Genomic DNA, 26784 nt, shown 5'->3' on the forward strand with positions numbered 1-26784 from the left:
AGAATTTTACTTAGCGAGCCACAAATATATTACCAAGTACAGATTTGATTTAAATAAATTTATTTATTTATAAAACAGCTGACTGTTTTAAAATAGATTTATAGCTAAATATATTTATTTAGCTATAAATAAATATATTTGGAAACAATTATACTTTACATACAGAATATATTTTGTATTTTATGCAAGATGTGTAGATTTTTATTTTGTCAACTCAAATTTTTAACAAGCTTTGATTTTGTTACTTAAATAAACGTGCTACTTTTCACTAAGCTTACTATTACAGCTTAAAACAAAAACTACTATTATACTAATAGACGACCTAAAAACGTAAACTTGGATTCCAGATGGTCATTGTTTTAGTCAATCACTATTCCTATTCCGCCTCTTTTAGAAACTTTCCTCAGAGACCAGAGATCAGTGTTGGGGATGGAATCCGATGTTCCTCTGCATCAGCAGATGCAGATCCCTAATTTCTTGATCCTCACCTTCCCTTTTGTTCCCATCGGAAATAGTCATCTCTGTCACAAGTCGCTCTTTTGTTCGTTCTAACCTGACCCTGGCTTTGCGCTGCTCTGCTGCAGCTGTTTTTTTTTTTAATCGAGGTTGCTCCTCCTTCGGAGTTAAGGGGAAGGAAGCCTGTTGGGACGGTCATATCCATGGAAACAGAAGATTATACTGTAATTTGTGGATGAGCTGCAGAAGCTTCGGTTACATAAGACGGCAGGTCTTGGGAGGCATTGCTGATGTTGTCAGTAAGCTCTTTGGGGCTACAAACTACGACAAGTAAAACCGAAGGCCTTCCTCGGGTTTTTTGGGGTTTTTTTTTTACATGTTTTCCAATTGGAGGGAATAATTTAGAGGTAAATATGTGAATTCTCCAGAATGTAAACAAACAAACAAACAAAAAAAGTACAACCATTAAATGTTCTTTTAAAATGCTCCATTAACAGGAGCATTAAGGTTAACGCTGGTGTCTCATCATTTCCATGTGGCTTGATTGTCAAACAGGGTTTATAGCAGCTGTCCGGGAGCACAAACTGCTGTGGGACATCTGCATCCGTATTGTTTGCGTATTGACTTTTGCTGACGTAGACACGCGCATTAAACACTCAGATGTGTGCATTTGTGCGGCGATCTGAAGCGAGTTCATTGAGAGCAATGATGTCAAAGCAGGGATTAGATTGGTTTATGTTGCCCCAGAGCTGCGAATTTGCGACTAGCACGCTCCAAACTGCCAAACCGATGATTATGTCGGTTGAACTGTATTTTTACATCCAGGAGGGTATTTGGTACCTACTTTCTGTTTTTGTGGGGGATTATATTCAATGTGATTCACTTAAAAAGGCATCTGTACCGCAAAAAAAACCCCAAAAAACTGGCCTAAAAAAGACATCCTGAGTAATGACGTTCCAAAAATACACTGTGTTTCAGGCCGGTGGCTGGGGTGGGGGTGGGGGGGAGCAGCAAACCGGCCGGAAAGTTAACAGACAAGCGTTTAGTGCCTGCAAAAAAAAAAGAAGAAGAAAAAGAAAAAGAGCTCTACTGTGATACCACAGAAGACACATCACACACAGGCTGTGGACCAGACCACTTGCAATACACACAAAACTGCCTGTTAGTGGTTTTAGAAGGGAAGCAGTCGTCTCACCCAACACAGACCCACATGAGTCAGATGCAGCGTGCAGACAACACTTGCAGACCTCAAGAGTCATAAAGATCCTTTGCCTTTTGCCCACGAGGATGAAAACACTTGCGACTCTCAACAGTTATAGATTGTCCAAAGCCCATTTCTGCCTTTTGGGTATAGCTCATGTGACATGTTTGAGAGAGGGAGGAAGAAGCAGTAGTGGAGTCTTGTTAAATAAAAATAATAATAATAATAATAAGCATCAGCATCCAGGCTTCTTCAAGTCGTGCCAGTTGGTCTAAAACTTTCCATCAAAGCCAACGCTGAGCTGCACAGAGTAATTACCGGAGCCATCTCCCAGGACGTTTTTATTCATACTGCTTGTGAGTGCATAAAGGTGAGGGTACGGCACTCACAGCAGATTAATATGGCTCCAGTAGCTGGTTGGGAACAGAGCGTGTTGTTTCCACTGCCTGTGAAGAAACAGCACTGCGGAGACTACAGCTATTTGAGACATAAACCAGCTCGCCTGCACGATAAACTGAGAAATGTTATGACCGGTCACTCCTGGTTTCTGAAGCCCACCTAGTGCGTTGTTCCAGAGGCGGCGCGTTAGAGACTTAAAGTGTCTCTAACCCATGAGTGTATAACCTCTGAGTGATGTCGGCTTTAAGGTGAAATCTTTGCATACTTTGTGATCATTGACACAATTGGGAAAAATTTCTCCAAAAAAATGTCTCACTTTTGAGATTTTTCTTTATCTTCTTCATCCTACTGAAAAGAGTAAGGTCTTTTTTTTTACTCAGTTTTAACTTCAAATTACAATTTGGACAGATGAAAGTGAGAAAAAAAATAGTTTGAAAAGCCTTATGCCTTCCCAACTGACGGGCATTCAAAGCTAATTAAGCTAAAAAAATAATGCAACAATTACAGGGAGTGATAATAAAACTAAGTGAAGTACGTAATCATTTCATCTCATTTTAAAGATGAGCAAACAAGACTGAAACCGTCGCCTGCTGATTCTCCATATGACTCATAGCATCTAAAAACAAAAGCAAACAATGCTGATTCAGAAGCAAAGCAAATATTAAATCATGATATGAAACCGACTCTAAAAATACCCTGGAGCTAAAATAGGGGGAGGGAATACATACTTAAGTAAATCGATGAAGAAAAGGAAACCAGCTTTAAGACTAAAAATCAAACTCAGACAGCAAGACGGCCCCAGCTACAGCATTTCCATCAGCTTCTACCAATTTCTGTCTGCTGCATAAACTACTGTAAATAGAAATGAATGGACTTCCTGTCGTCAGGCTCTGTAGGTGTAAACGCTACTGACCTGACCCCATGATTTCCTAACTCTTGTGACTTTTTTTCTGTTGAAAATAAAAAAATAAAAAAAAGCTTGCGGCCACAGTTATGTGGCGTTGATGCATACCAGCAGAAAAAGACCAGCAGCTTACATGTCTTAAAAATGCAAAGTCTTTATTATAACATGCTGATTTTTTTAGGCTTCTTTGGCAGTTCTGGAAACTGAGTCACATGATTTATTGGTTTAGATAGCGACTCCTGACCAGGATATGTCTACTGTCTATAACTCAGAGGAGATACACTTTGTGTATTCCAACAAGATTCACTGCCAGTCTTTTAAAGCCAATGTCTGAGTTTTAATAGTCTCATAATAGCCCCCGTGCCGCTCCACAGGATCGTTCAAAATGAAAGTAGACACCAGTAGTAATGCTTTCACATGAAAATAGGCTCATTTGAATAAAAGTAAAACCATTTGCGAATAACCACATTATTAGCAACAACATGAAGTAGGCTAATAAAAAAACACAACAATGGTTTAGTTTTTCCACATAGGGTCAAATTGGTTTGTATAGTTTTTAACCGTCTTAAAAAGTGAAACGTTAATTTAAAAGCTGCTTTTCTTATTTACTCAGGTTCGCTTTGTCTGATGGTGAATTAACTTAATCTAAAACATTTAAATGTGGCAACAAAAGACAAAGTTTGTTGAGGTGGAAAGTACCGTAAAGAACTGAACCTACCAAGCAAGTGAAAGCAGCTAACGGTGTTTAATTTTCCCGTGCAGACTTGTCCAATGTTACTCATAAATGGCTGCAGAGTTTATAAATCTGTTACTGGCTGCAGATTTCAAATGCCTAAATAACCTACACACTGATATTTCCACATCTCTCCCATCATGACATGCTTGTATTTTTCCACGGAAGACTAGAAATGGAGGAGCCTGTAAAACATTTTTTGCATCCAGCATGTGACTTCTGCCAGGGGCATTCAAGTCCGACCAAAAAGACCTGAAGTAGACAAACTGCGTTAAGTGTTCATAAAATATCCCTGGCACGGGGATGTTTGAAGGAGGGATTAACGCAGGGAGAACCAGCTTCTTTTAAAATGGAGAGCAGCCTTTGCCGCTAATGATGTTTTCCCTGTGGTTTTACAGCCTATGTCTACACGTCAGGAGTGTACAGTCAGACATCTGGGAAGAAAAGTTTTCAGACTGTTCCCAAGGCACACAGAAATCAGAAATCCAGTTTTTTTTTTCTTTTTTCTTTACAGAGCTTGGCAGGGAACGGTTAGAGGATTGGCAAAAGGACAAGAGAGAGAGAATGGATCCGTGATTAAACCACTCTGTTATGTTATAGTCTTAATTGTCATTAATGCGTGATGAAATTCTCTTAAAAACAAACAACACTTCAAAAGTGTTCGAAATTCCTCAGCGACTTTTTAATACCGCGCAGGTAAATTACGGTTTTGATAACACCCCATTATCCCTCCTCCGTCTCTCAGGAGAAGGACTCTGAATGTTAATCAGAAAGAAAATCATTCCAAGCTGCTGTTTGTTCAAGAGGGAGCAGAGAGCTGCTAGAGAGGAGAAGGATGCTAATCAGACACTGAGTACACCAGATAAGCACAATGAGCAATGGGCCCAAATCTTGTCTATAAACTAATAAAATACTTAAAATGTAAGATAATAAAATAAATAAAGAAATGAATGAATAAATAAACACATTATAAGAACATCATGACTTTTAGCACATTATGCAATTAAATCATAAAGTGTACAAATATAAAAAATGAGAATTTGCATATCTATAATTATAATTAAATAAAAAATACATGCAACTACTTATATAGCATAGTAATATTACATTTATAGAAAGTAACAATTATTTTAAAGAGTTAAATTATTATGAAATAGTCGATGTAATTATTAAAATTCTCATTTACATATAAAAATATATAATGAATGTATTTTTTATTTAACAGTAATAATATAGTCATTGCAAGATTTTTTTTTTCCCCTTTCGCTTGGATGCTGAGTCATTAGTTTGTCAACAGCACCCCCTGGTGGATATTGCGTGACTCGGTTCTACGTTGTGTAAATCCCAGAAAAGGACTCCGCCCACTCTGTCCAGACAACCAGTCCCAACCTTCCCTCTAACCATTTCAGCCAATGGTAGCCCGGGTTATAAGTAGGCGTCACTCCGGCATTTAGAACGTAATTGGTCGCTTGTGTGACTGGAGGCCGACCGAGTTCGTCGTCATTATTATGCGGCAGTTCCTCAGTCTTCAGGCAGCAACATGTGAAGAAATCATGCACAGACAGTTTTTCTGACAATTTACACTTGCTCGGCTAAGTTCTTATATCACATAAAGCGACGTTTATGAGTAAAAGAGCGGCTTTTAGATTCGTTTGGATTCTGTAAGTAACTAAAAGTTAACTTACTTGGTATATTAGCGCTGGTGTTTTTGCCTGCTTTTAGCCTGTTAGCGTCATGGACAACACAGAGGAGAATGCCATTGATCTCCATGGAGATGAGGAAATAATTGAAGTAATCGATCTCCACGACACAGAGCCTGGGCCAGGTACTGAGGGAGTCCCTGCTTACCTTTCAGCGGTGGTACTGAGTCCCAACTTCTGTGTGTTTGGGGAATGGAACAGGACTACGGAAGTTATTTAGATGCAAGTTTTTCTTGTAATTTGATGGTTTCAGTGTTTATAGATAAGCCTTATTTTCGTAGATGATTTGGCTGACGACTTGGGAGATGTTGACTTTGGGGATCCTGGAAACCCGGAGGACGATAATGAAGGCTGGGAGACAGAGGATGAGATGGAAGCAGAGGCGGAGCAAGATGACAGCGAGCTCACCTTCTCCAAGCACACAGGTAGACCCATCCTGCAGGTTTGTGCTGCATCTACTTGACATCCTACGTTTGTTCAAGGCTCAAACTTTGTCCTGCTGCCCTCCTCTCCCCGTGCCCAGGCTCTGTGTTCTGTGTGAGTTTGGATCCAGCCACAAACAGCCTAGCCGTGACGGGTGGAGAGGATGATAAGGCTTACGTCTGGAGAGTGAGCGACGGAGAAGTCGTGATGGAGTGCACAGGTGAATACTCCTGCTCAAATCTACCTATCCATGTTTGATACTTATCTATTCATGCATCTGCTTATCATTATGTTTTTTATTTATTCATTTATTTATCCATCCATCCAGTTTTTCTTTCTAATATGTGTTTTGTTTTTTGTTATTCTTACCCTGCAGGCCACAAAGACTCAGTCACGTGTGCCATGTTCAGCCATGACTCATCTCTGGTGGCTTCAGGGGATATGAGCGGTCTAATCAAAGTCTGGAAAGTGGAAACAAAAGAGGAGATCTGGTCATTCGAAGTGGGAGATCTGGAGGTAAAATGCAGAGAGTCAGTTTATCTCTTGTTTTAAGCTAGTTTTTTCCCCTTAGAGAAATATCAAGAATACAGGATTACATCAATAGATCAACGTGTTTCTGTATTAAATTGTTGCTTCACCTCTTCCTCAGTGGTTGGAGTGGCATCCCTGCGCTCCTGTGCTGCTGGCGGGGACAAACGATGGCAACGTGTGGATGTGGAAGATCCCTGCAGGAGACTGTAAAACCTTCGAGAGTCCTGCGTGTCAGGCAACCAGTGGCAAAGTCCTCCCTGACGGTGAGAAAACACCAAAACAAAGAACGCCTCACAATATTTCAGTAAGGTTGTAACAAGTGTTTAGTGGTGAATATGACAGTCAGGGCTTGATTTTAGACGATTTATAGTTGCAAAGACTGAATAAAAAGCAGACCTATCCTAAATCTTAAAACATTATAAGTGTTCACTAAATTAAGTGTTTCTCCAGATAAAACCATGAAGAAAAAACTAATTTACCTTCTTAAGTTTGATGCTGTCAAGTCTTTGGGGAAACACTCTGATGCTGCCACACCTTCCTCCAGGTAAACGAGCCGTGGTGGGTTATGAGGATGGAACTGTAAGGGTGTGGGACCTAAAGCATGGAAATGCCATTCATGTCATCAAAGGTAGGACACAAAGATTGATTACTCAGCATACATAGCACTTTATGTGTTCAGCCCAAATTATCACAGTACATATGTCACCAAGTCAGGAGAACATTTCAATCAGAGATTAAAGTGCATCCTTATGCAGGTCAAGACGGACACCAGGGGGCGCTGACCTGCCTTGCTTGCAACAAGGATGGCTCTCTCATGCTGACGGGTTCAGTGGACGGCTGTGCCAAGCTTGTTAACACCACCACAGGCAAGGTGGGTGCAGCCATGAGCTGGTATAGCCAACATGAAACAGGAGACATCCTCCCAGCAGCTGGTCTCAGTAAAAGCATGTTTACAGGTAGTTGGCGTGTTCTCTGTGGAGGGAGGTAAAGCAAAAGGATCAAAAGATGAGGAAGAGTCCAACTCTGTCGAGTCTGTGGGATTCTGCAATATGTAAGTTTAAAAATCAGATTACAAAATGTGACATGTTAGCTTCAGCGTCTTACATCTGCGGGGATGTTTGCAGCCTACCTCTCATAGCTGTGGCGTACCTGGATGGGACTCTGGCCATTTATGACCTTTCTACACAGGTGTTGAGGCACAGATGCCAGCATGAGGTGAGTGTGCTTTTGTTTTACTTTAGTTCACTACGTTGAAAATCTCCTCGCTGCCACCTTTTTCTGCCTCTTCCAGGCTGGGATTGTTCACCTGCAGTGGGAAGAGTCTTCATCTGTGGTGTCCACCTGCAGTTTGGACGGAGCGCTGCGTTTATGGGACGCCCGTTCTGGCAACTTGTTATCCGAGTACCGCGGCCACACCGCGGAGATCCTCAACTTCACCGTCAACAGGTATGACTGTTGAAATGGCCTTTGTTTCGCTTCGGAGACACCTTGTGGTCAGGGTAGAAAATAAAGATTCAGCCAGAAGCCTGAAAGATTCACTTCATTTCTAATTGGTGAATCCAGTTATTTGTTTTTGCAAGGATAAAAGAAAAAGTGTCAAATGACCTTGTTTGGCAGCAAGAGTTCATAGCCTACCATGACAGCTTCAATTCTAATTGATTATCAAACATATTGCTTTATTCATGCATGTTAAGGTATATTTGTTGTAACACATTGTTTTTGAACTTCTTTGACTATTAAAGCAGAATAAATGCGACTCCCTCACCTGACGGTATCCTTGTGTCTCCTCAGGGAAGCGTCTCTTGCTGTAACGGCCTCAGGAGACAACCAGGCCAAAGTGTTCTGCCTCCAGAGACCCGATCGATAAAACAAAAGCTAGAGAAAAAGGAAAGAGGAACTGCGTCACAGCAAATGGACAATTACGGCTCAAACTTTCTGTTTTCTTTTACCGGAGAATAGATTTTCTTATCCTTTCGGTATTTTAAAGTATCCTCATGTGTTTTCTTGACAGAAACCTTTAAAACAGAAATGTTCCTGATTTCTTCTTATTTTTCAGTTTGTCAGACTAAACAAATCTACCTACTTGTTTAGTTTAAATGGTCTTATTCATGAATCAGCACGTGAAAGGACAGTGATTTTTTTTCCCTGATATTGTGGTGCATCATTTCCTAAATATAAGGATGTGTGTGGTCTTCCAACTAAATACACCAACTTATTCATGTAAACTCAATTGTAAATACAGACAATAAAACAATATGCTCTCCTCTGGGCAATTTAAACTTTTATTTTCATTCAGGGACTGCTTTGTGTCTTACGTTCATTCTCCCATCTATTTTTGTGTGTTTACGAGATAAAGATGTTTCCTAAAGCAGCTCAAACCAAGCCGGAGGGCAAAGTTGTTGTATTACAGTTCATGGCAACATGGTTAACTGGCGAAAAAAATACTGCACTCAGTTAAATCTGTGACTGTAAGTGCTTCTTTAGCCTTCAGTTTCTGCTGAAATATGTTATTAGATAAACATAAAAGCAGAAGTTGAGTTGATCTGGAGATGACAACCTCCTAAGGGAGGGAGATTTCTTTTTAAAGCTCTATCAACATTAGATGTGATTAAAGCAAGACTGAGTCAGACAATGAGTTTGAAAAAGCTCACATAATGCATTTAGCTCTTTATAATTCAATAGAAACGCAGCACCATGTGCTTTCAGTACTCAGGACATCAGGTTAGGAGGTTTCTAATGTCATTCTATAAATCCCACTTCTGTCTCCTTTGGCAAGTAAACTTAACTTTTAGATTGAACTGATCTGAAAAACTCGGACGGCTCTCAGTAACTGAGACCACATCGAGGCCAGCAATGGGCCTGTCAAGTATCTTATCTGCAAAAAGCAGGAGCAGCTACAGTAAGTGATTTTTATTTTCTTTCAGTGTTACATATTTGAAGATATAAAAACCCACAATTCAGTTTCTCTTACTATTTGTCTTTTATCAATAACCAATAAAAAGGATTTTTAACAAAAAAAAATGTTATGCTATGACCAGGTAATCATGTCACAAAAAATGGAGAACTGTGTCCAACCAAATCAATGAAAAGTTGGGCGAGAGAAAAAGAACAAGAGAACTGTGGGATAAGTGAAGCATTGGCACGATTTTGAAGCTAAGCCTATGAAGATGTTGGGACATTCACAATGGGTCGGTGGTCAGTGACATGGTCCGTCTCATTCTGGTATTGAAAGTTTCCTATCTTACAAGGTTTTTGTTTCATTTGTAAAAATGAAACAAAAGGCCTGTCGATCCTCTCAACAGACTCAGTTGTTTCTTGTATAAAAATCAGTTTTATTGCTGTTGTAATATTCTAACTTGTTGTAGTAACTGAAGTACTGTTTGGCACTTACTGGAGAACTTCATTAAAAAAAAACATCAATCATCTGGACTCGTGTTTAGGTAGTGTTCAACATTTGAGGCTTTAAGCAGCATGGGGTTTCTTTCCATCCTTACATAATTAAGATCCGTTGGGGAATCTTTGTTTATATAAACATAATATTCCCGGAAGAAGGCTTCTTTGAGTGAGACCTAGGCTGAGAAAAAAAGGATGTTGTTCATGATGACGCAGTAACAACCTTAAACTGTGTCCAGAAAATACTGTTTGTTTTGTTTCCTGCTAAAAAGGATGATATACACTCACCAACTTCTTTATTAGTTTCTACTGTTGAATTGATTACCAAGCAGTGAATTAGTCGGCCACACATAAGTTAGAGCATTTAGACACTAGTAGGGACCAAAATTGTGATATTTGTTGCATTTCCAGCTGAATTTCACACTGCACTGTCAAGCAATCCAAACCCTTTGAAGAGACTGTTCCACTCCTCACCTGTGGTGGCGCTGCACTAAGAAACACTCAAAGAAACAACACAAAAGCTTCTAAAGAAGACACTGAGAGCAACATTTCTCCTGCTAGCACTAGACTTGCACATTTGTTTTGGTTCTATTTACCCAAAATGCCCTGTGCTATAGTCTGCTTCCTATTTTTGGAGCGCTCTCCAGTTCGGTTGGCATTCACATATGGATTCGAGCTGCACAAGAGTTCACCTCAATCAAACCAAGACCGAGATTTGTAGGCAGAAGAGAGTTCTCTTTTTGATTGCACATTCACACCTCCCCAAACAAACAGGACTTTCTAGGCAAACAAACTAGAGTTGGATTAAAGTCAACCAAATGGGGTTGGGGTCAGTGTATCACTGATACACATTGGTGCATGCTTTACTCCAGAAAGCCTCCTAGATGTTGTTTACCAAACCTGAGATGCCTAGTGTCAGCCTTATTTCTGTCCTCATGCTCTTCCCTTCCGCTTGTCAGTTCAGTTAAAGAGGAAACCGTCAGTGATTATCCTGTGCACAAGTGCTTTTTCCTTGTGCCATTGTACAAAGCCAAAAGTGCAAAGGTAACTGACCCAGAAAGGCTGTACAGCTTCCCCTTTTTGAGGCATACATCTGCTAGCATAAACAAGATGTGTGTTTTACATGAATAAATGCATCGTCACATGTGTTTGCGCTACACTCAGCAGAGTCGCAACAGGACACTGGGGGGAAAAATGATACCTGTCAGATGAAGTTTACGCTCACAGTAGGGTATTTCCCTCCACTGTCACAACACAGCGTTTGGACATTAGTTTTCACTTGCTGTCTTGTCTCGTCTCTGTTTACGCTGTCAGAGAGCAAGATGCATTTATTGATTAAATGAGCATTTGTTTAGAAAAGCACTTCTCCAATAACATTTCATAAGGCTGCAGTATTCGGAGAAAAAACTGAGCAAAATCTCATGGGTCCGGTGTCTCTTTCCATGGGAAAAAGTGGATTTTCTGTCTCCTGAACAATTTCTGGGAGGATTTTCTTATATTGTAAATATGTATCCTGCAGAAATAATAACTTTTTTTTTATTTCTAACTGAAGCTACCATATTTTAAATGGACTATTTTAAAGATGTCATCCCCTACAACAAGATTCTCAGAGATTAAAGAAAAAGTAAATCTCATTTTACTAATACTCCTAACTTTGGTTATGGGTTTTGTTTTTAATACAAAACTTAAAAAAACTTAAATCTTTTTAATGTCAATTTTACTCTGATGGAATTTCTTTCTAAGTAATTTGGATTGAAAGAATGTTCAGCTTTGACCTTAAATCTAACCAAACTGCATATTATGTATAACGTAACAATTTTTACTTTGTGTGGACTGTTAAAATATTGATTGTATAAGCTAAGCTTAAATGAATATGTTAAAAGATGTCTAAGGATGGGAAAGAGGAGGCAACCCAGGGGTGGAAATGAAGTTTTTTCTCCACCAGCCACTGTGGCTGTTAGAGAAATGTTTTTACTGGCCACTCAGACATACAATTTATTCTTAACTCTATGAAAACCGATTTATTGACAATAAGTTTGCCATACATATGTACTTATACAGACTAATTTAACATAACAAAGCATGGACACGTTAACAGAGGTGTAAAGCAATAAGTTCACTTGAAGTAATTACTAACAGCAAACCTTAACTACACAACCCTAAAGTTCTTGAAATCATTTCCTATGTTGAACGTTTCCACATTTTGGCTACAACTCCCCCAGATAGTATTAAGTTAAGATGTGTCTAATGATTTTTTAAACATTTTTAAAGGGTTTCAATAGCTGTTCTCTAACTGTTATATTTGCTTTCCCTTACTCATTACGTTTTCTATTGAAATTCACAATGCTATGTCCATTAATAAAATCAACCAATGGGCTGTCGCAGTTGATAAAAATTATATTTCATCTACCTTTTCGTGTGATTATGACAGCCCCATATACACTATGTGCATTAGTCTGAATCCCAGATGATCAGTCCTCCACTGGACAGAAGTTCAAACTGAGTGGAGCTTTCTTTTTTTTTCTGTTCAAATTGTCAACCCGCCACAGTGGCGGGTGCGTTGCTCCAATTTACATGCCACTTCACACTTGTACAAAGCATTTGGCCAGTGGCGGGTGCTAATTTCCACCCCTGCGGCAACCAATGCTCCAATTCCAATTGTCAACATCAGCCACTCGTGATAGATTGGTTCGTTATTTGCTTATTTGTTTATTTTATCACAAAAAAACCTTATTCAAAAAATATTCAGTAGAAGCAGCCTACATGTTTTTCTAACCATGCCCATAAAATCACAGTCTGAATAGAAAACGTTGTTCCCAAAAAAAAAAACGTTCCCACTTTGGTTACAAATGTTCACATTTAACTATATTCTGAAGTTCATTTTTCTGTAAATATATTTTCTCCAGCGATGGCTATAGCTTTAAGTCACTTTCAGTGTAAAAAAAAAAAAATTCTCAAAAATTGTAATTATCTTCTTTGGAAACCAAGCTTAACTAACCTTATTCCGTTACATTTTTCTGCTGTACACAGAAATAAACCAGAATATGGATTTGATTAATTATCGCACAGCCTGGAGTTCTGGGAAATGCTTTGTCTCTTCCTGTTTTTCTTTTATGTCCAGCTTGTCCTCTCTGTGTTGTGTCTTTTTTCCAAATGCTCCAAGTCTTGGGAACATTTCTGTTTAAAAGCATTATCTGACCGCAGCTTATTCATCTCTTCCAGGACTACGTCTGCCCCAAACTATTAGGGTAAGGAGAGGCCCCTGTGTTTGGCTAGCAAAGCAGCTCTCCACTGCTCTTCTATCCAACTTCTTGTTTAAATATCAGACATCTGTGACAGCTGTTATGAATTCAGGTGTATACACGTATGTATGTCTTTATAAGCATTGTTCACCCTGAGGGCAAATAGGAAAATTAAGTAGATGCTAGCTTGCCTTCTTTTGAATCTTTCAAAAGAAGGCTTTCCCACTTCCAGCAGACTTTTTTTTAAAGATACAGTATTTATTTGGAACATCTCACTTGCTTTTGAACAATAAACTGCTTGAAAAACACGATTTTCTGCTTTGCAATGACTTCCATGTTAGCTTGCTGAGCTAGCTTGCTCAGTTAGCTGTAGCAAGCTTCTTAGACTTGTAGAAACTTGTTTTTTACACCTTGGTATTTCAGTTAAACAATTTATATCTACTCTCTTAAAGCTCACTGTTATGTTTTCCTACATTGTGTGGATGTTGCAACATTTTATTGAGAAAAGTGAAGTTCAGCAAAAAGTTAAGAACTTGTCCATTAAGCGAGATGCAAACCAAAAATCACTATCAAAGTATTCCAGTATGTCTATGTATAATTATGTACAGCATGCAGCTCAGATGTATCACTGCTAAAAAACAATAAATAATAAATTTCATGATTCCATTCCTAGTCGTCCAGATCCTGTAGCACCAAAGCAGCCACAGATCATCACTACAAATTTTTCTTTCTTTCTTTCTGGAATTAGTTTTGCAACAGATGTAACAAGAAGCATGCCTTCCATAATGTTTAGTTTCAGTCTCGTCAGTACACAGAATATTTCTCAAAAGTCTTGGTGCTCACCAAGATGGGCTTTTTTGGGGGAAAATTTTAGATGCTGTGTTGGTCAGCAGTGGTTTTGGCTTTGGAGCTCTCTGCCCTGTCTCTTTATTATTTTCGAATCAAATCGAATCATCAAATGAAACCCAAAGAGGCTGTTAATAACAGCTAATTCATTATCTAACAATGAGCAAAATTATATTTAATGCATGAGAAAAAGTACAAAATCTAAGTTAGTTGGATAACTGAGGGTTAGAGGGCACTCCTCTTACTGCAAGCAAACGCCATTTAGGACAAGACAGCCTCAGGATGACCACTACCTCCTCCTCCTTCTGAGCACACTTCCTCTTTAAAGTAACTGTGAGAAAGAGAGTTGGCTGCTTGTTCTGTCTCTGTCTAAGCTTGCACTGTGGGTTGTTAAAGCTGCTGGGGTCGGCTGCTCTGTGACTCTCTTTAGCGCTGCTGGCTGTGGATATGATATGCAGCAGAAAAGGAAGCTGAGATTTCATCTCATAAATGATAAATGACTGGACAATTCATCACACAAGGTAACAAAAGTTTAGAATTCCTTCTGGTTTTTGATTCAAAAAGCTTCCACAGGCTTCTGATGATCATTTTATAAAAAGGCGGCTTTTCTACAGCATGTTACATATTATGAGGTGAAAGATTACTTTAATTCAGAATGTTATTTAACTGACTTACGATGCTTTATACCAGAGGAAGTATCCAGCTTAAAATAGAGTCAATAATCTGCTGCATCCCTGACTATAAAGACCTTCTAGAAAGCATAAAACTGCTCTTAACTTGTAAAGGCTAAAAACCAATTTGCATTGTGTGTTCATCTTTTAAAGAGCTTTTAAAAACACCATTTGCTCAAACTGTAGCAGGACTTTGATACCATAAAACTCCCCCTCGTTCTGCTTGAAAATGCACTTTTTACACGCAAACCCTGGAAATGTACAGGCTTGTTTATTTTCACTATCAAAATTATAGATGTTGTCGATATTCTATTTCTTACTGCTTGCTAGTGTTTGATATAACATTATGTACCATAAGCACAAATATTATCGGGCTAAGTAAAGTTGAAGTGGTTCTAACACTAAAACTGATAGTTGTTGTTTAAGAAGACTAAATGCTGGATCGAAAGATGCAAAAAATTAACTAGTGCAGCTTCTGTTGTTTTGTTTTTGTTGTTGTTTTTTACCCATACACATTTTTATATTTACAGGATGTTTGTTCACATTTAAAGCTTGAAAGAACTTGGACATTATTTACCGTGATCTCATTTATTTATTTATTTTATCATAAAAAACCTACATAAACAGTAGTAGTTTTGATACCGCAGAGGCAGCTCTCCATTCAGGGAGCCATTTATGAAGGGGCTGCATAAAAACTCAGGAAAACAAATAAAACACCGACTGGAATCATTTGGAGAAGCTGAGTATTTACCAACTAGAAAACGTTTTGTGAACAATTCTGTCATGGAAATAAGCATAACAAAAACGTAGCTTTGAGAAACTATTCAGAGAAAAACATTTTAAAAAGTAAAATGAATCTCTGGGTAGAGGTCCAAGAAATGTGAAGTCACACTAATGATTACATTTTTTGTTTGTAAATGAGTTTTAAAATAACAAAAATAAAAAAAAATATATATATAATTTTATTGCAGAAATGTGTTTGTTTTTGGCAGGTAGGGGTTGTAGGTCTTTCTAAGAACGGGAGGCAATCATGTAAAGACCGCCATTGCACATAAACAATATAACCACTAAAAAATATATTTTCCAGGATCTGTATCATATACTATGATTCATCAAATTTTCTCATTATAAATTGCTGCATGACATTAGCCTTGTGCTCCCAACACACGCCCTCATCTGATCTCCGCTCACCTCTTTACAAAACAGACAACAAATAGGGTCAGTCCTGTTATAGTTGAGGCGACCTATGACCCCTGTTGCGTGTGACTTTTTATCGGTTTAATCTGCAGCTCTTTTATAGAAAGGCACCACATAGAACATGTGGTGAATATAAATAAGAAAATTCATAAATACTCAGCTGAAGTGGACTCTTGAGCTGCACAGTGATCTGCAGAAAGAACTATTTTAAGTGGCCCTATTTTAAGAATATTAACGACTAGTTCACTTTAAAGAGAAAGCACACTTTTAAGCTCTTTCAGCTCACTTTAAGGTGCAGCAGACAGAAACAGGTCTCTGTGTTATTGTTATTTCCTGCACACCCCAACATGGGTAAAATCCCCCAATACCATGTGGGAGAATATCTTATGGGTCTGATGGAACCAAACTCGGATAAATTTCTTTGGCCACAAAATCCAAAAAGGTGACACACAAAACTCTGCAGATCGCCAAGAGAACATCACCCACAGGGAAACATGCTGGCTGCACTAACCTGGAGTTTGAAATTAAAGTTTTGGAATGACAGAGGACAAACCGTGACAATCTCAGAGATCTGGAGAACTATTGCTAGGTAAAGTGGGCGAATACCAAAGATGACTGATTCCTGAAAATTAATCAAAGTAGTATTAGTTTTTAGTTTAGTTTTACCGGATAAATATCAGATTATTCTTTGGATTTGAACAGATTCATCAGGGTCTCTAATATATCAGAACAACCTGGCATTTTTAGGAGTTTAATGTTGGACATTTAAACTCCTAAAATGTTGGACATTTTAGGAGTTTAAATCTAAATGATTTGATATCCATGCACACCTTTTGAGGCACATTACTGAGCACGTGTGCATCATCATTACTGATTCGATCTCTTTCTGTTTGGTTTTATTTTTGCAATAAACTCCCCCAGCTCGCTTCCTCTGCTGCATCCTCTGTTGTGTCTTATTACATCCGTTCGGTTGTTCCTCTTACCCTAAAACTGTCATCTTACTTCTTGCAGAAATAGCTGACAAGGTCATACAATGCATTTGAATGTTTGTGCAAACATCCGACCTCAGACAAGTATAGCCATAAACCTTCTGGGTCCCCCACTGCTTAGTTTTTATGCTTTGTTTTTGTTTCTAGGGTAGCTGTTTACTGGCGTGTGTGCAAATGGAAGGAGGACTGCTGATTTCACCAGTGATGGCCCACGCTCTGATCTCAATGGAGAACCTCGTCTACATCATCACCGTGCCACTGTCGACCTCTATCATCCTGGCCAACCTGGTCATCATCCTGGGCATCTCATGCAACCGCCAGCTCCACAACACGCCCAACTACTTCTTCCTCAGCCTGCTGGTGGCCGATATGTGCACAGGCGTGGCGCTGCCCTTCATCCCGTTGATGGGTCTGAACCGGGAGCTGAGTTTCAGCTCCTGCCTGGTGGCTCACATCTTCCCAAATTTCCTCTTCTTGGCGTTTTTGTCCAACCTGGTGATGGTCCACTACGAGCAATACATATGCATCGTCGACCCTCTGCACTACAACACCTTGTGGATGCATCGGCATTTCTCCTTAGCGCTGCTTATAGTGTGGGCACCTCCGCTTTTGTTTGCGTCTCTGCCCGCTTTCGGGTGGAGTAACTGGTCCGGACCAGACTGGAATGACTGCTGTGAAAGCGCCGCAAAGTTTCCGCCTCTTTCTAACTGTACGGTAAATCTGACATTGTGCTGCTCCTACAGGCGGGTGTTCCCCAACGCCTTCATCTACTTAGAGGTGTATGGCCTTGTTTTACCGGCCATTCTTATCATTGCTGGCATGACCGGACGTGTACTGTGGATCACAAGAGGCCAGATGAAGGACATCTGCCGCCTCCATAGAGCAGTGGAGCGAGGAAACCAGGCGTCAGACCAGGAACAGAGGCTGAATTTGCGGTATACCCGCTGCTTAGTGGCGGTGTCCCTGACCTTTCTAGCCTGCTGGGTTCCCTACCTTATTTACATGCACGTCTGTATAGCATTCCTCATCATTGACACCAAGCAGAACTCCATCACTCACATCGTGTTGTCCTGCATCGGCATCGGAAGCATGGCCGTGGTGCCGATGGTCCTCGGTTTGGCCAACAAGCAGTACACGGAACCAGCGTTCAAGCTTCTCCAGAAACTCAGAGACAGGTGGAGGGCAAGGGGTTCAGACGAGACTGCAATCTGAAATAATGCTGTGTATTAATATTTATCAAGTTTTTCTGCAAGAATTGATATCAGAAAGAGTTTGCGGCAGCTTATTTTACAGTGAGTTGAATTACGGTACCATTAAGGTAATATTTCATAGCAAATGCATCATAAAGTCTTTCTAAATGTCAAATAGTGAAGTTATTATCTCGAGTAGTTCCTTTACCTGCAGTAGAAAAATGTCACATGGTCATATGTTAGAAAAATAGTCATTGTCAGAGCAGAGGGAGGCTAACCACTGCCGTTTTTATTCTCGCTCGAACTAAATTAAACTTAACGTGAACTACAAAGCTAGTATAAGAGTTCAAAGAAAAAGCTTTTCAAGTTGTGCACACACTAAAACACTAAAATAGTGCAAAATGTGTTTATTTGGTAAAATTAACCAAAATTTTACACAAAGAATAACATAACATCTTTAGTACAAGAAAACATACACAGGTTACTGAACAGAAAGTTGTATGTTTTTGGAAAATGGAGAAAAAAAACAAACTATATTTTATTTGTGACATAATAAAGAACCTGCATGAAAACACTGAAATTCCATTTTAGTACTGGCTTTATATTTATTAGCTTTGTTCAAAGCCATGTTTGGCTAAATTGCTAAAAATCTGCTAAAATGGAGAGGGTGGTGAAAGGCTAGCCTTCCACCACTCCTTCCGGATGAATGCCACCCTGGGCAAGTGCCTCTTTCTGCCACTGAGAGCACAACCAAATATGTGCTCACACACCCCACAAAGCCCAGTAAAAATGATATATCACTAGAAAATATTGATATGTTATTTACTGATCTAGAAAGATGGACATGTGAATAGTTTTCAACTACGTTATTAGGAAATCTGTGAATTTTCTCTTTTTTTTCCACATCAATGTTTCTCAAACCATCAACAGTGTCTTTAAAAAACTGTATAATTCAGTCCAATCGATTTGAATTTGCATGTATTTATTTAATTTTTATTATTTAGTTATCTTATTTTTTTAATCTATAAATGTAAAATAAAAATAGCTAGAAATCAATTTTAAAATGTAATATGCTATTTTTTGCTTCTGACATTTCTCGTCATTTGTTGAAGCTCTAACTCCATTAAAACACTAAAATAGTGCAAAATAAACTACAAGTAATACAGACTATGGCATCAGCCACCCGTTGTGAGCATTGACCGTTCTTACAGTATTCACGCCACAGAGGGGCGCCAAATCCCATTCACTACGCATGTAAATATTATATTGATTTTTTTCTCCTCTAGTAGAAAATCTGTTTTAAAAACACAACTGAATGTATTTACTTTTCCAAGAGCTTAGCTAAATATAATCTATCTACTAAAGGTAAGGGAATCGCTACTGTTAATAACTTTCAGAAATTTATAAAGGTCTTCAACTATGACTTACCATATGCCTGCAGTGACCTACAACATGGTTATGAGAGTAGCTCCAGTTCATTCTGGATTACTTCATTTTGTTTTGTTTCAATTATTAATTCCCCACTAAATGAATAAATAACCTTTTATTAGCATTCAACTTGGATAATTGTTTCCTTTCTAGTTGAGCAGAAGTTACCAAGGCCCCCTGACCCCACCTTTTAGATGCACTCGTGATTTGAGATGAAGATAAGATTCCCTTTCACAATATAGAGCAGTAAAAACAGAAAATGCCCTGTAGGACTGTCCATTTCCTATTACCGTTCACTATAATCTCAGAGAAAAAAGGGATTCAGATGTCTTTTAAAGTCTTCAAATTGCCTCCGGGTGGTGATGGTAAAGCAAAGATAACTTGGAAGACGAAAAAGAAGAAGAGCACCAGGTCATCTAAGGCAGAGCAACAGAGGGGTCTTGCAAATACTTTTCCTTTTGCATCATAGAAATCTTCATGTCGTTTTATCAGATGTTTCTTCATTTAGCCTAAAATATTTGTGCGTCACCTTAAAATTATGCAAGAAATATCCTTATCGCAGGAATCAAGTTCATTTAAATTTTACTTGAAAGCATTTCTGCACATTTTTCGTGTCATAATTAATAATAAACAAGGACAAATTAACAGCAAGGAGAAATTTCCAATGGGAAAAAACTTAAAATTGGGCAAAAACAAATGTGCATCGCCCGGCGACATCACTGTCCAAACAGAGGTTAGTGTTAAAGAAATGCTTATTTTCACCATCTAAATCTTTATTTTAGAAGGACTATTTCCTCTGTCTTAATTTTGAATACACTGCTGAGTTGTGTAAAAGAAAGAGCGCCACCTATTGGATCCAAACGTGTTCTGCCAATTTTTTTAAATTTCTCATCAAACAGTCACGAATGAAAAGCAATCAAGTGGATTTTTGTTTAAAAATACACGACGTAAAGTTAAAACATGCTTCTTCTTGTTTTTTGGTCCAAATAAACTAACTTTAGTTTGATTTTCTTTTCATTGCTATAATTTGAAACACATAAAATCACCAGACAAGAAGAAACAGAAAAAAACCTCCTGCTGTCACATTAATATGAAGAACTTTTTTTTTCTTCTGTTTTTACAATTGAAATTAATTTGGCTGTTTAAAACAAAAAAATGTTATAGCACAAGAACCTTGCGTTGTGCCAGACAAATATGCTCCACCTGGCGACAGAATAATATCAAATTCTGTATATTTTCTCAGTACTGTTGTGTCGTAATCTAAATCTTGAACTTTAACGTCAAATTTGATAGAAACACCACATAAATGCATCTGTGTTTATTACCCATACATCAGTGTTGTACAGTGTAGAAATACAGCTTTGATTTTCGCCATCTGTCATTTCTCCCTGCTGAAAACATTTCCTCCTACTTCCATCAGCAGTGTTTATCTGTATTCTGGTATGCAGGCTGTGGAGGAAAGATGGATGCATGGGCAGCTGCGAATAAATCTCCAAGACAAGAGGGGATTTGGCCAGGCAATAAGAGCATGCATGACAAGAAGCTATGAGTTTCCAGGTTCCAGTTACAGGGATAAAATGCTACAAGTTAACTGAATCAACTTGTAACATTTATAGTTCTCACAATTTAATTCTGATGCATAGACATCCTCCGAATTAAAGCGGTCTGAACATTTATTAGCACCTCTACTGATGATATTTAAAAATATATCAGAATAAATTCACAATCTATTCAATGAAAATAATGCAGAACAAAAACTATGTTAATATCCAACCTTGAGTTTGAATTCACTACTTCAGTGAAGAAACAATTTCACTTTAGCGAATAATATTTTTTTTGTCTCAACTCTTCAAAATGAAAAATAGAGAAAATCAAACAATATAAGCCCCTTTACAGTTTAAGCTGATATTCAATGGGGTAAAATTGTCAAATTATTTATTGATAATTGTCAAATTTATCTTCTCCAAATATAAATAAAGTGAAACTTTGCTCGAAACATGGGCAGAACACCTACAGATCAAATAAATAAATATGTTGAGCTCACCTCTCTTGTCTTCCTGTATTGCCGTCCCAGCTGCCCTCGTGTCACAGGTTCCCGTTCCCGCTAGCTGCCACAACTTAGCTAGCTACTGTGTGGTTACCAGCCGCGGCCCTTACTGAGAGAGTTAAGCGAAAAAACTTTCCACAAAAGTGTGGAAAAACAACAAAACAGTTAGAGCAGCCAACGTCGGAAGTCAATTTTTCCAATTTCACTCAAAATAATTGCTTCTTTTTTTTTCTTCGTTTAATTTGTCGGCGCGCGCCTTCATCATTTCTTAAATGATTTGTTTTCTTAATTTTGATTGGCTAATGAGACGAAGTGGTGCGTTTAAGGACAGAATGTGCCCCTGGACTTTTTATATTAATTTATCGTGCGTGTTCTCTCTCTCTCTCTTTTTTAATCTAAAATTCTAAACAATATGCTGTGCCTCCATTTTTGATAATTTTAACCATGTCCTTTAGCCACTTGATTGTTCAAAATACTAAAATGAAATCGGGGTAGCAATAATGGTAGCATAATCCTTTTTTAATGATCCAGAATTTGTATTTTCTGCATATGCTTGGAGGTAAACATACAGTTGGAAGCAGACTAAGAGGAAAACAAGTCTTTAATCACATAAAAAGCAACTAAGACGTCAACTTTTGGAGAAATAAGAAGCCCAGCAGTCCAGGGATGCTTTTATTACTCAGCTACATCATATGTTCAGGTTATTCCTTTGGATTATATTGTATGTTTCAGGAAGACAGAGGAGAACAGGGAGACGAGGAGGGGGCAATCGGATGAGATTCCTGGGCTAAATGGTGCAGTGTCTCTTTAAGTGATGAGTGTGTTCTATATATGTGTGCATGAGGGAAAGAAAGAAAACAGAGTCAGCATTTGTAGAGGTTAATTTATTAGCACAAAACCCTGAAATCCGATTACTTTAGATTCATTTGAAAGATTTGAGACTCATGAGCACAAGAGCCAACAGAGGAGTTCAAACTTGCACCATTGCAATGTTGCAGGACAATGTACCCAAAACACAGCAATATATGTATGTATATATACATTGTTGAACTTTTAAGTACCAGTCTGAGAACCTTTCCTTATTGTTTTTATCTGCATTTCCTGACTCATACTGGCAAGATGGGAATCAAGCAAACGGAAACACTCCCACATGCTCGGACCCATAAATCTATTTATCCTGAAATAAAAACAAACCTTCACGCTAGAAGTTTTTTTTTTTTTTTTGCGTCACAAAAACAAAACCTCAGCGCTTGGGTCATCACTGTCTGAAGGAAATAACACAGGAGAAGATGAAAGGAAACACTGAAGCCCCAAAGGCATTGCACATCCCAACAAAAGATAAGAAAAAAAAACCTTTCCAAAACACACAGCTTGACGTAAACCAGTTCAAGCACAGATTCAACCTGCCACAGAGCTGCAGTCAGACGTTCACTGCCAGAAAACGTTCAAGAGAGATTACTACTTTTAATTTGATCAGGAGGTTTCAATGATTGATTATAGCTTCATTGTTTAAATAATTTGTTCACATTTTGCGGATTTGGCTGCAGGAAGTCCCAGAAAAATCAGTCAGTGTACTGGGTGCTTGTGGAGATAAGCTTTCCACATTCCACCTCCACCCGGATCAGTACGCGCTTGGCAGATGGGGCGGATGTGGGGGGGTTCTGTGTACTCGCGGGGTCTGGGGTCTCATCCGGTTTTGGGACGATGCTGGACTCGACTGTTGGAGGTTTCCCTCGCCGGTGTCGTTGGTCTCGCAGGTGACTTCTCTCAGGCAGGTGTTTTTCCTCTTGCGGGTGTTTCCTCTCTGGTGGGTGAACGTCTGCGTGCAAGTAAGGACTTGGATTGGTTGTTTGCATTTAGTAATCTGAGCGGAAGAGAGGTTTGAGTTTAGTGAAGCACAAAACAACAGTGAAGTTTGAGATCTGCAGAAATTAGTTACATGCATGCTGTTGTCATATTTGAAAATTGTAGCATCAGTCATTAAGATTTGATCTAAATTTAAAGGTTTTCCCTTAGGAGAAGGAAGGGTTGTCTCTTCACAAAGGACAAATTGACTTAAAAGTTTTAATTATAAAATAATTTCAATTTATGTGCTTACTATTTATATGTTTCTTATACAACTGGTGCATTTTCAAGAAAAGGTGCATTAGGATGTTAAGACTGTGTTAGAAGGAAGTATAGCATCTAAAAATCAGAGAAATTTCTAACAATTATTTTATTGGTCACTAAAACATTCCAATTCTGCATATTTTTCATTGATTAATTTGTGATCACAACATGCAGCAAGACAACTCTGAGATGCCACGATTTAGATTTTTCTCTAAAGATAATTTTTTGTGTCAGAATGGTAATAAAATGGCTCTCACCTGCACGTTGAAAGTTGTCCATTCTTCATGGAGATAAAGGAGAGAAGAAGACGTTAGTCAAAGTGTTCGCACACGTTTATCTTATTAACACAACCTCACTTTGTGGCGTCTGCCGACCCTTACCTCTGCTCCTCGCCCTCCAGCAGCCTGCGGTAGGTGGCGATCTCGATGTCAAGGGCCAGTTTGAGGTTCAGCAGGTTCTGGTATTCGCGGATCTGATTGGCCAACTCCTGCTTGTTTGCCTTCAAGGCCTCCTCTAGCTTCTTAATGGTATCTCTGGCCTTCGCCATGTTCTCGTCGCCATCTGTTCGTGCTGCGTCAATTTCTTTACTCAAGGACTCTTCCTTAATGGGGCAACACAACAAAGGATATCAGCAGGACGGTCGGAGTGTGTGTAAAGGGGTTACTGTCTGTCAGATTCCTACCTTTCTTTTCTGACCGTCTAATTCAGCTTTCAGCCTCTGGATTCGGCGCAAGAGGTCAGAGATATCCCTCTTTTGGTCACGGACTTCCTGCTCCTTCTGCTCTGCACTTTGGACCAAGGACTCAATCTGAAAGTTGGGAAAGGATTGTAACATTTACTTGCACTGTAAACCAGGACTGGATCTGCTTTATTTTATCCTCACCTTTCTCTGGTTCCATTGCTCCGCCTCATCCCTGGCACGAGCGGCATATGCAGCATACTGCGCCTCTGCGTTCTTGACGTAGTCCTCCATGTCCAGAGACCGTTTGGCGGACTTGGGAAGGGTGACCGTTTCATTCTTAATCATCGACTGCAGCTCCTTGATCTCCTGCAAGGCGTTGAGAAGGTAAAAACAGTTGGTTTCATGACAAGTTTTCAACCATTTTAAATGTATCTAATGTTCAGTGAGTAAGTAAGTAAATAGTTTTCCGTTACCTCATCAAAGCCATCCCTGAGGAACTCCAGTTTTCTGGTCAGGTCATCCAGATCCAGAACCTTGTTTACCAAATCCATATGTCCTTCATCTACTTCCTGTTGCACACATATAATTTAAATTGTAAGAGGGAAAGAATTCATGTAAAGATGGAACATTTCATAACAATGAAACATGTTTAGTGGTTTTCATTCCCCCAAAAGCAGAAAATTGTGGTATTACCTTTTTGGCAACAACAAATTCAGTCTCCAGATCAGTTCTCTTGTTCATTGCATCCTCATAGCTGCAAGCAAGAGAGGATAAAAGGTAAAGAAATAACATTGCAGGAACACAGGTACGTTGGAGTCATCCATAACTTCCTGGATGCCATCTGTGAGCTGCTTACATCTTCTTGGCATCTTCCACATCCTTCACGATGTCTTTGAGCTCAACCTTCAGATTTTCCTGGTCGTGCTTCAAGTTGTCGATCTTCTCCAGCAGATTGTTCTCTGCCTGCCTCACGATGGCATCCACGTTCCCGCTGTAGTCCTCCTGTCCCTTCAGGATATCCAGCTTCTTCTGCAGTTTCATTTTCTCATCCTCCAGTTCCTTCACCTAAAAAAAGGAAGAACAAGGGATGTTCACTGGACATAAATAATGAAAAGTCACTGGTAGTGCTTAAGGCAAATAGTAACTTTACATTTGTTGCACTTTCAGTGTCTGCGAAGTGTCCGATATCTCATTTTTGGGGGGGAAACAGAGCCTTAAAGATTTGTGAGGAATGTCATAGCACACTATTGCTAATTTTAAGGTTCGTCTGTCTGGTTTCTTTCAATTTTCCCCTCATTTTTTCAGTTTTACATTAAATTGGGCCCATTCCACCAATTAACCACTAGATGGCGATCTTGTTAGCCATACACAATAGGAAACCTGGCAGAGTGAGTCACTTTTCATGGCCTCAGGTACCAGTTTCACCCTGTTATTATGTTTGAACTGTTAAATGTTGATGTTATTATGTTATTATTAGGTCTCATTATGTTTTTTGTTTTTTTACATGAACGCTTAAAACTTTAAAGGAAGCTTAATTAAAATAATAATTAGGCAAATCTTTTTAAAGCACTATATATATATATCACATTCCGTTGAGACTCGTTTCATAGATTAGAAGTACTTTTTCAAAATTACCTTTAAACTATTAAACATGATTTTCATTCGGTCGACATTACTGTAATGTTTTCGTTTTCTGTTTTTCCCCCACACTCTAATCTTGGAGAACCTTCAAAATTAACAAACACGATTGCTTAAAAACGTCAGTCTGAGTGTAATTAATCTATTTAAATAAACGAATAATACAAGCTGTGAAAAATTAAGAGGCCCCTGCGCTGAACCCATTAAAACCTCATGATTATCCCACCAAATATTGATTTCTGAACTCTTTGAGTTTAAACATTAGTATTGTTTGTAAATGAATAATAACTTGTTTTCTTTGCATTAGTTTAAGTCTGAAAGCACTGCATCTTTTTCGTTATTTTGACCATCTCTTGTTTTCTGCAAATAAATACTACATTTTTGCTTGAAATTTCGGAGACATGTCAGTAGTTCATAGAACAAAATAGTAATGTTCATTTTACTTGTATACCTAAAAAAGTAAGATCAGAGAAACTGATCATTTTAAGTGGTCTCTTAATTTTTTTTCCCCCAGCGCTGTATTTAGTAAATATCTCAGCCTATAAATTAAAAGAAAAAAAAATTTTTTTAAATCGTACAGACCTTGTTGATCAACTGGACGAACTTGTCGTTGAGGTCGACCAAGTTTTTCTTCTCCCCGGTTTTCAGCCTAGAGTCGAGCTTTCCGGTGGCCTCGCTCTTTTTGGGCCCCTTCCCGCTGAGGTCTACGCTCCTGCTGCTGTCAGTTTTTGTTTTTGACATGGTGCTGAACCTTGGAGACTGACTGAGCAGATGAACTGAGATCCCACCTCACGTCACCTTTATAAAGGCGCATGGACCTCCGTACCTCCCCAAAATCTTTGCTAGTGTCCAATCAAAACAGAACAGGTGCCGAATTACCAGAGAAGTCAACATGAAATACTTGAATTTCAACCCTGAACCTGTTTGTCCAAGAGTGAGGATTGGATCCATGAGGCAGAGTCCTTAAAGTGGGCGGATAAGAAGGCAGAGAGGAGCTATAAAACT

General features: G+C 38.9%; 3 protein-coding genes across 3 annotated transcripts; 2 read left to right on the forward strand and 1 right to left on the reverse strand.

The window, feature by feature from the left end:
• Positions 1-5209: 5209 nt before the first annotated feature.
• On the forward strand, positions 5210-8610 carry aamp (angio associated migratory cell protein). Its single transcript, XM_005812214.3, has 11 exons — positions 5210-5518; positions 5675-5818; positions 5917-6036; positions 6193-6332; positions 6466-6610; positions 6892-6975; positions 7103-7218; positions 7304-7398; positions 7472-7562; positions 7639-7793; positions 8139-8610. Exons 1-11 carry the CDS (start codon positions 5428-5430, stop codon positions 8212-8214), a joined length of 1257 nt encoding a protein of 418 aa, XP_005812271.1. The 5' UTR covers positions 5210-5427; the 3' UTR covers positions 8215-8610.
• A 5591-nt stretch (positions 8611-14201) lies between these two features.
• Positions 14202-18825, forward strand: gpbar1 (G protein-coupled bile acid receptor 1). Its single transcript, XM_005812221.3, has 2 exons — positions 14202-14349; positions 16833-18825. The coding sequence occupies exon 2, from the start codon at positions 16860-16862 to the stop codon at positions 17895-17897; it is 1038 nt and encodes a 345-aa protein (XP_005812278.2). The 5' UTR covers positions 14202-14349; positions 16833-16859; the 3' UTR covers positions 17898-18825.
• Positions 18826-22219: 3394 nt separating this feature from the next.
• Positions 22220-26609, reverse strand: LOC102220638 (keratin, type II cytoskeletal 8-like). Its single transcript, XM_014473761.2, has 9 exons — positions 26362-26609; positions 24998-25206; positions 24835-24895; positions 24615-24710; positions 24343-24507; positions 24142-24267; positions 23840-24060; positions 23717-23739; positions 22220-23214 (listed from the first exon to the last, which is right to left on the reverse strand). The coding sequence occupies exons 1-9, from the start codon at positions 26518-26520 to the stop codon at positions 23207-23209; spliced, it is 1068 nt and encodes a 355-aa protein (XP_014329247.2). The 5' UTR covers positions 26521-26609; the 3' UTR covers positions 22220-23206.
• Between the last annotated feature and the right edge of the window lie 175 nt (positions 26610-26784).

Source organism: Xiphophorus maculatus, chromosome 24 (genome assembly GCF_002775205.1).
Source record: "Xiphophorus maculatus strain JP 163 A chromosome 24, X_maculatus-5.0-male, whole genome shotgun sequence".
NCBI classification, from domain to species: Eukaryota; Metazoa; Chordata; class Actinopteri; order Cyprinodontiformes; family Poeciliidae; genus Xiphophorus; species Xiphophorus maculatus.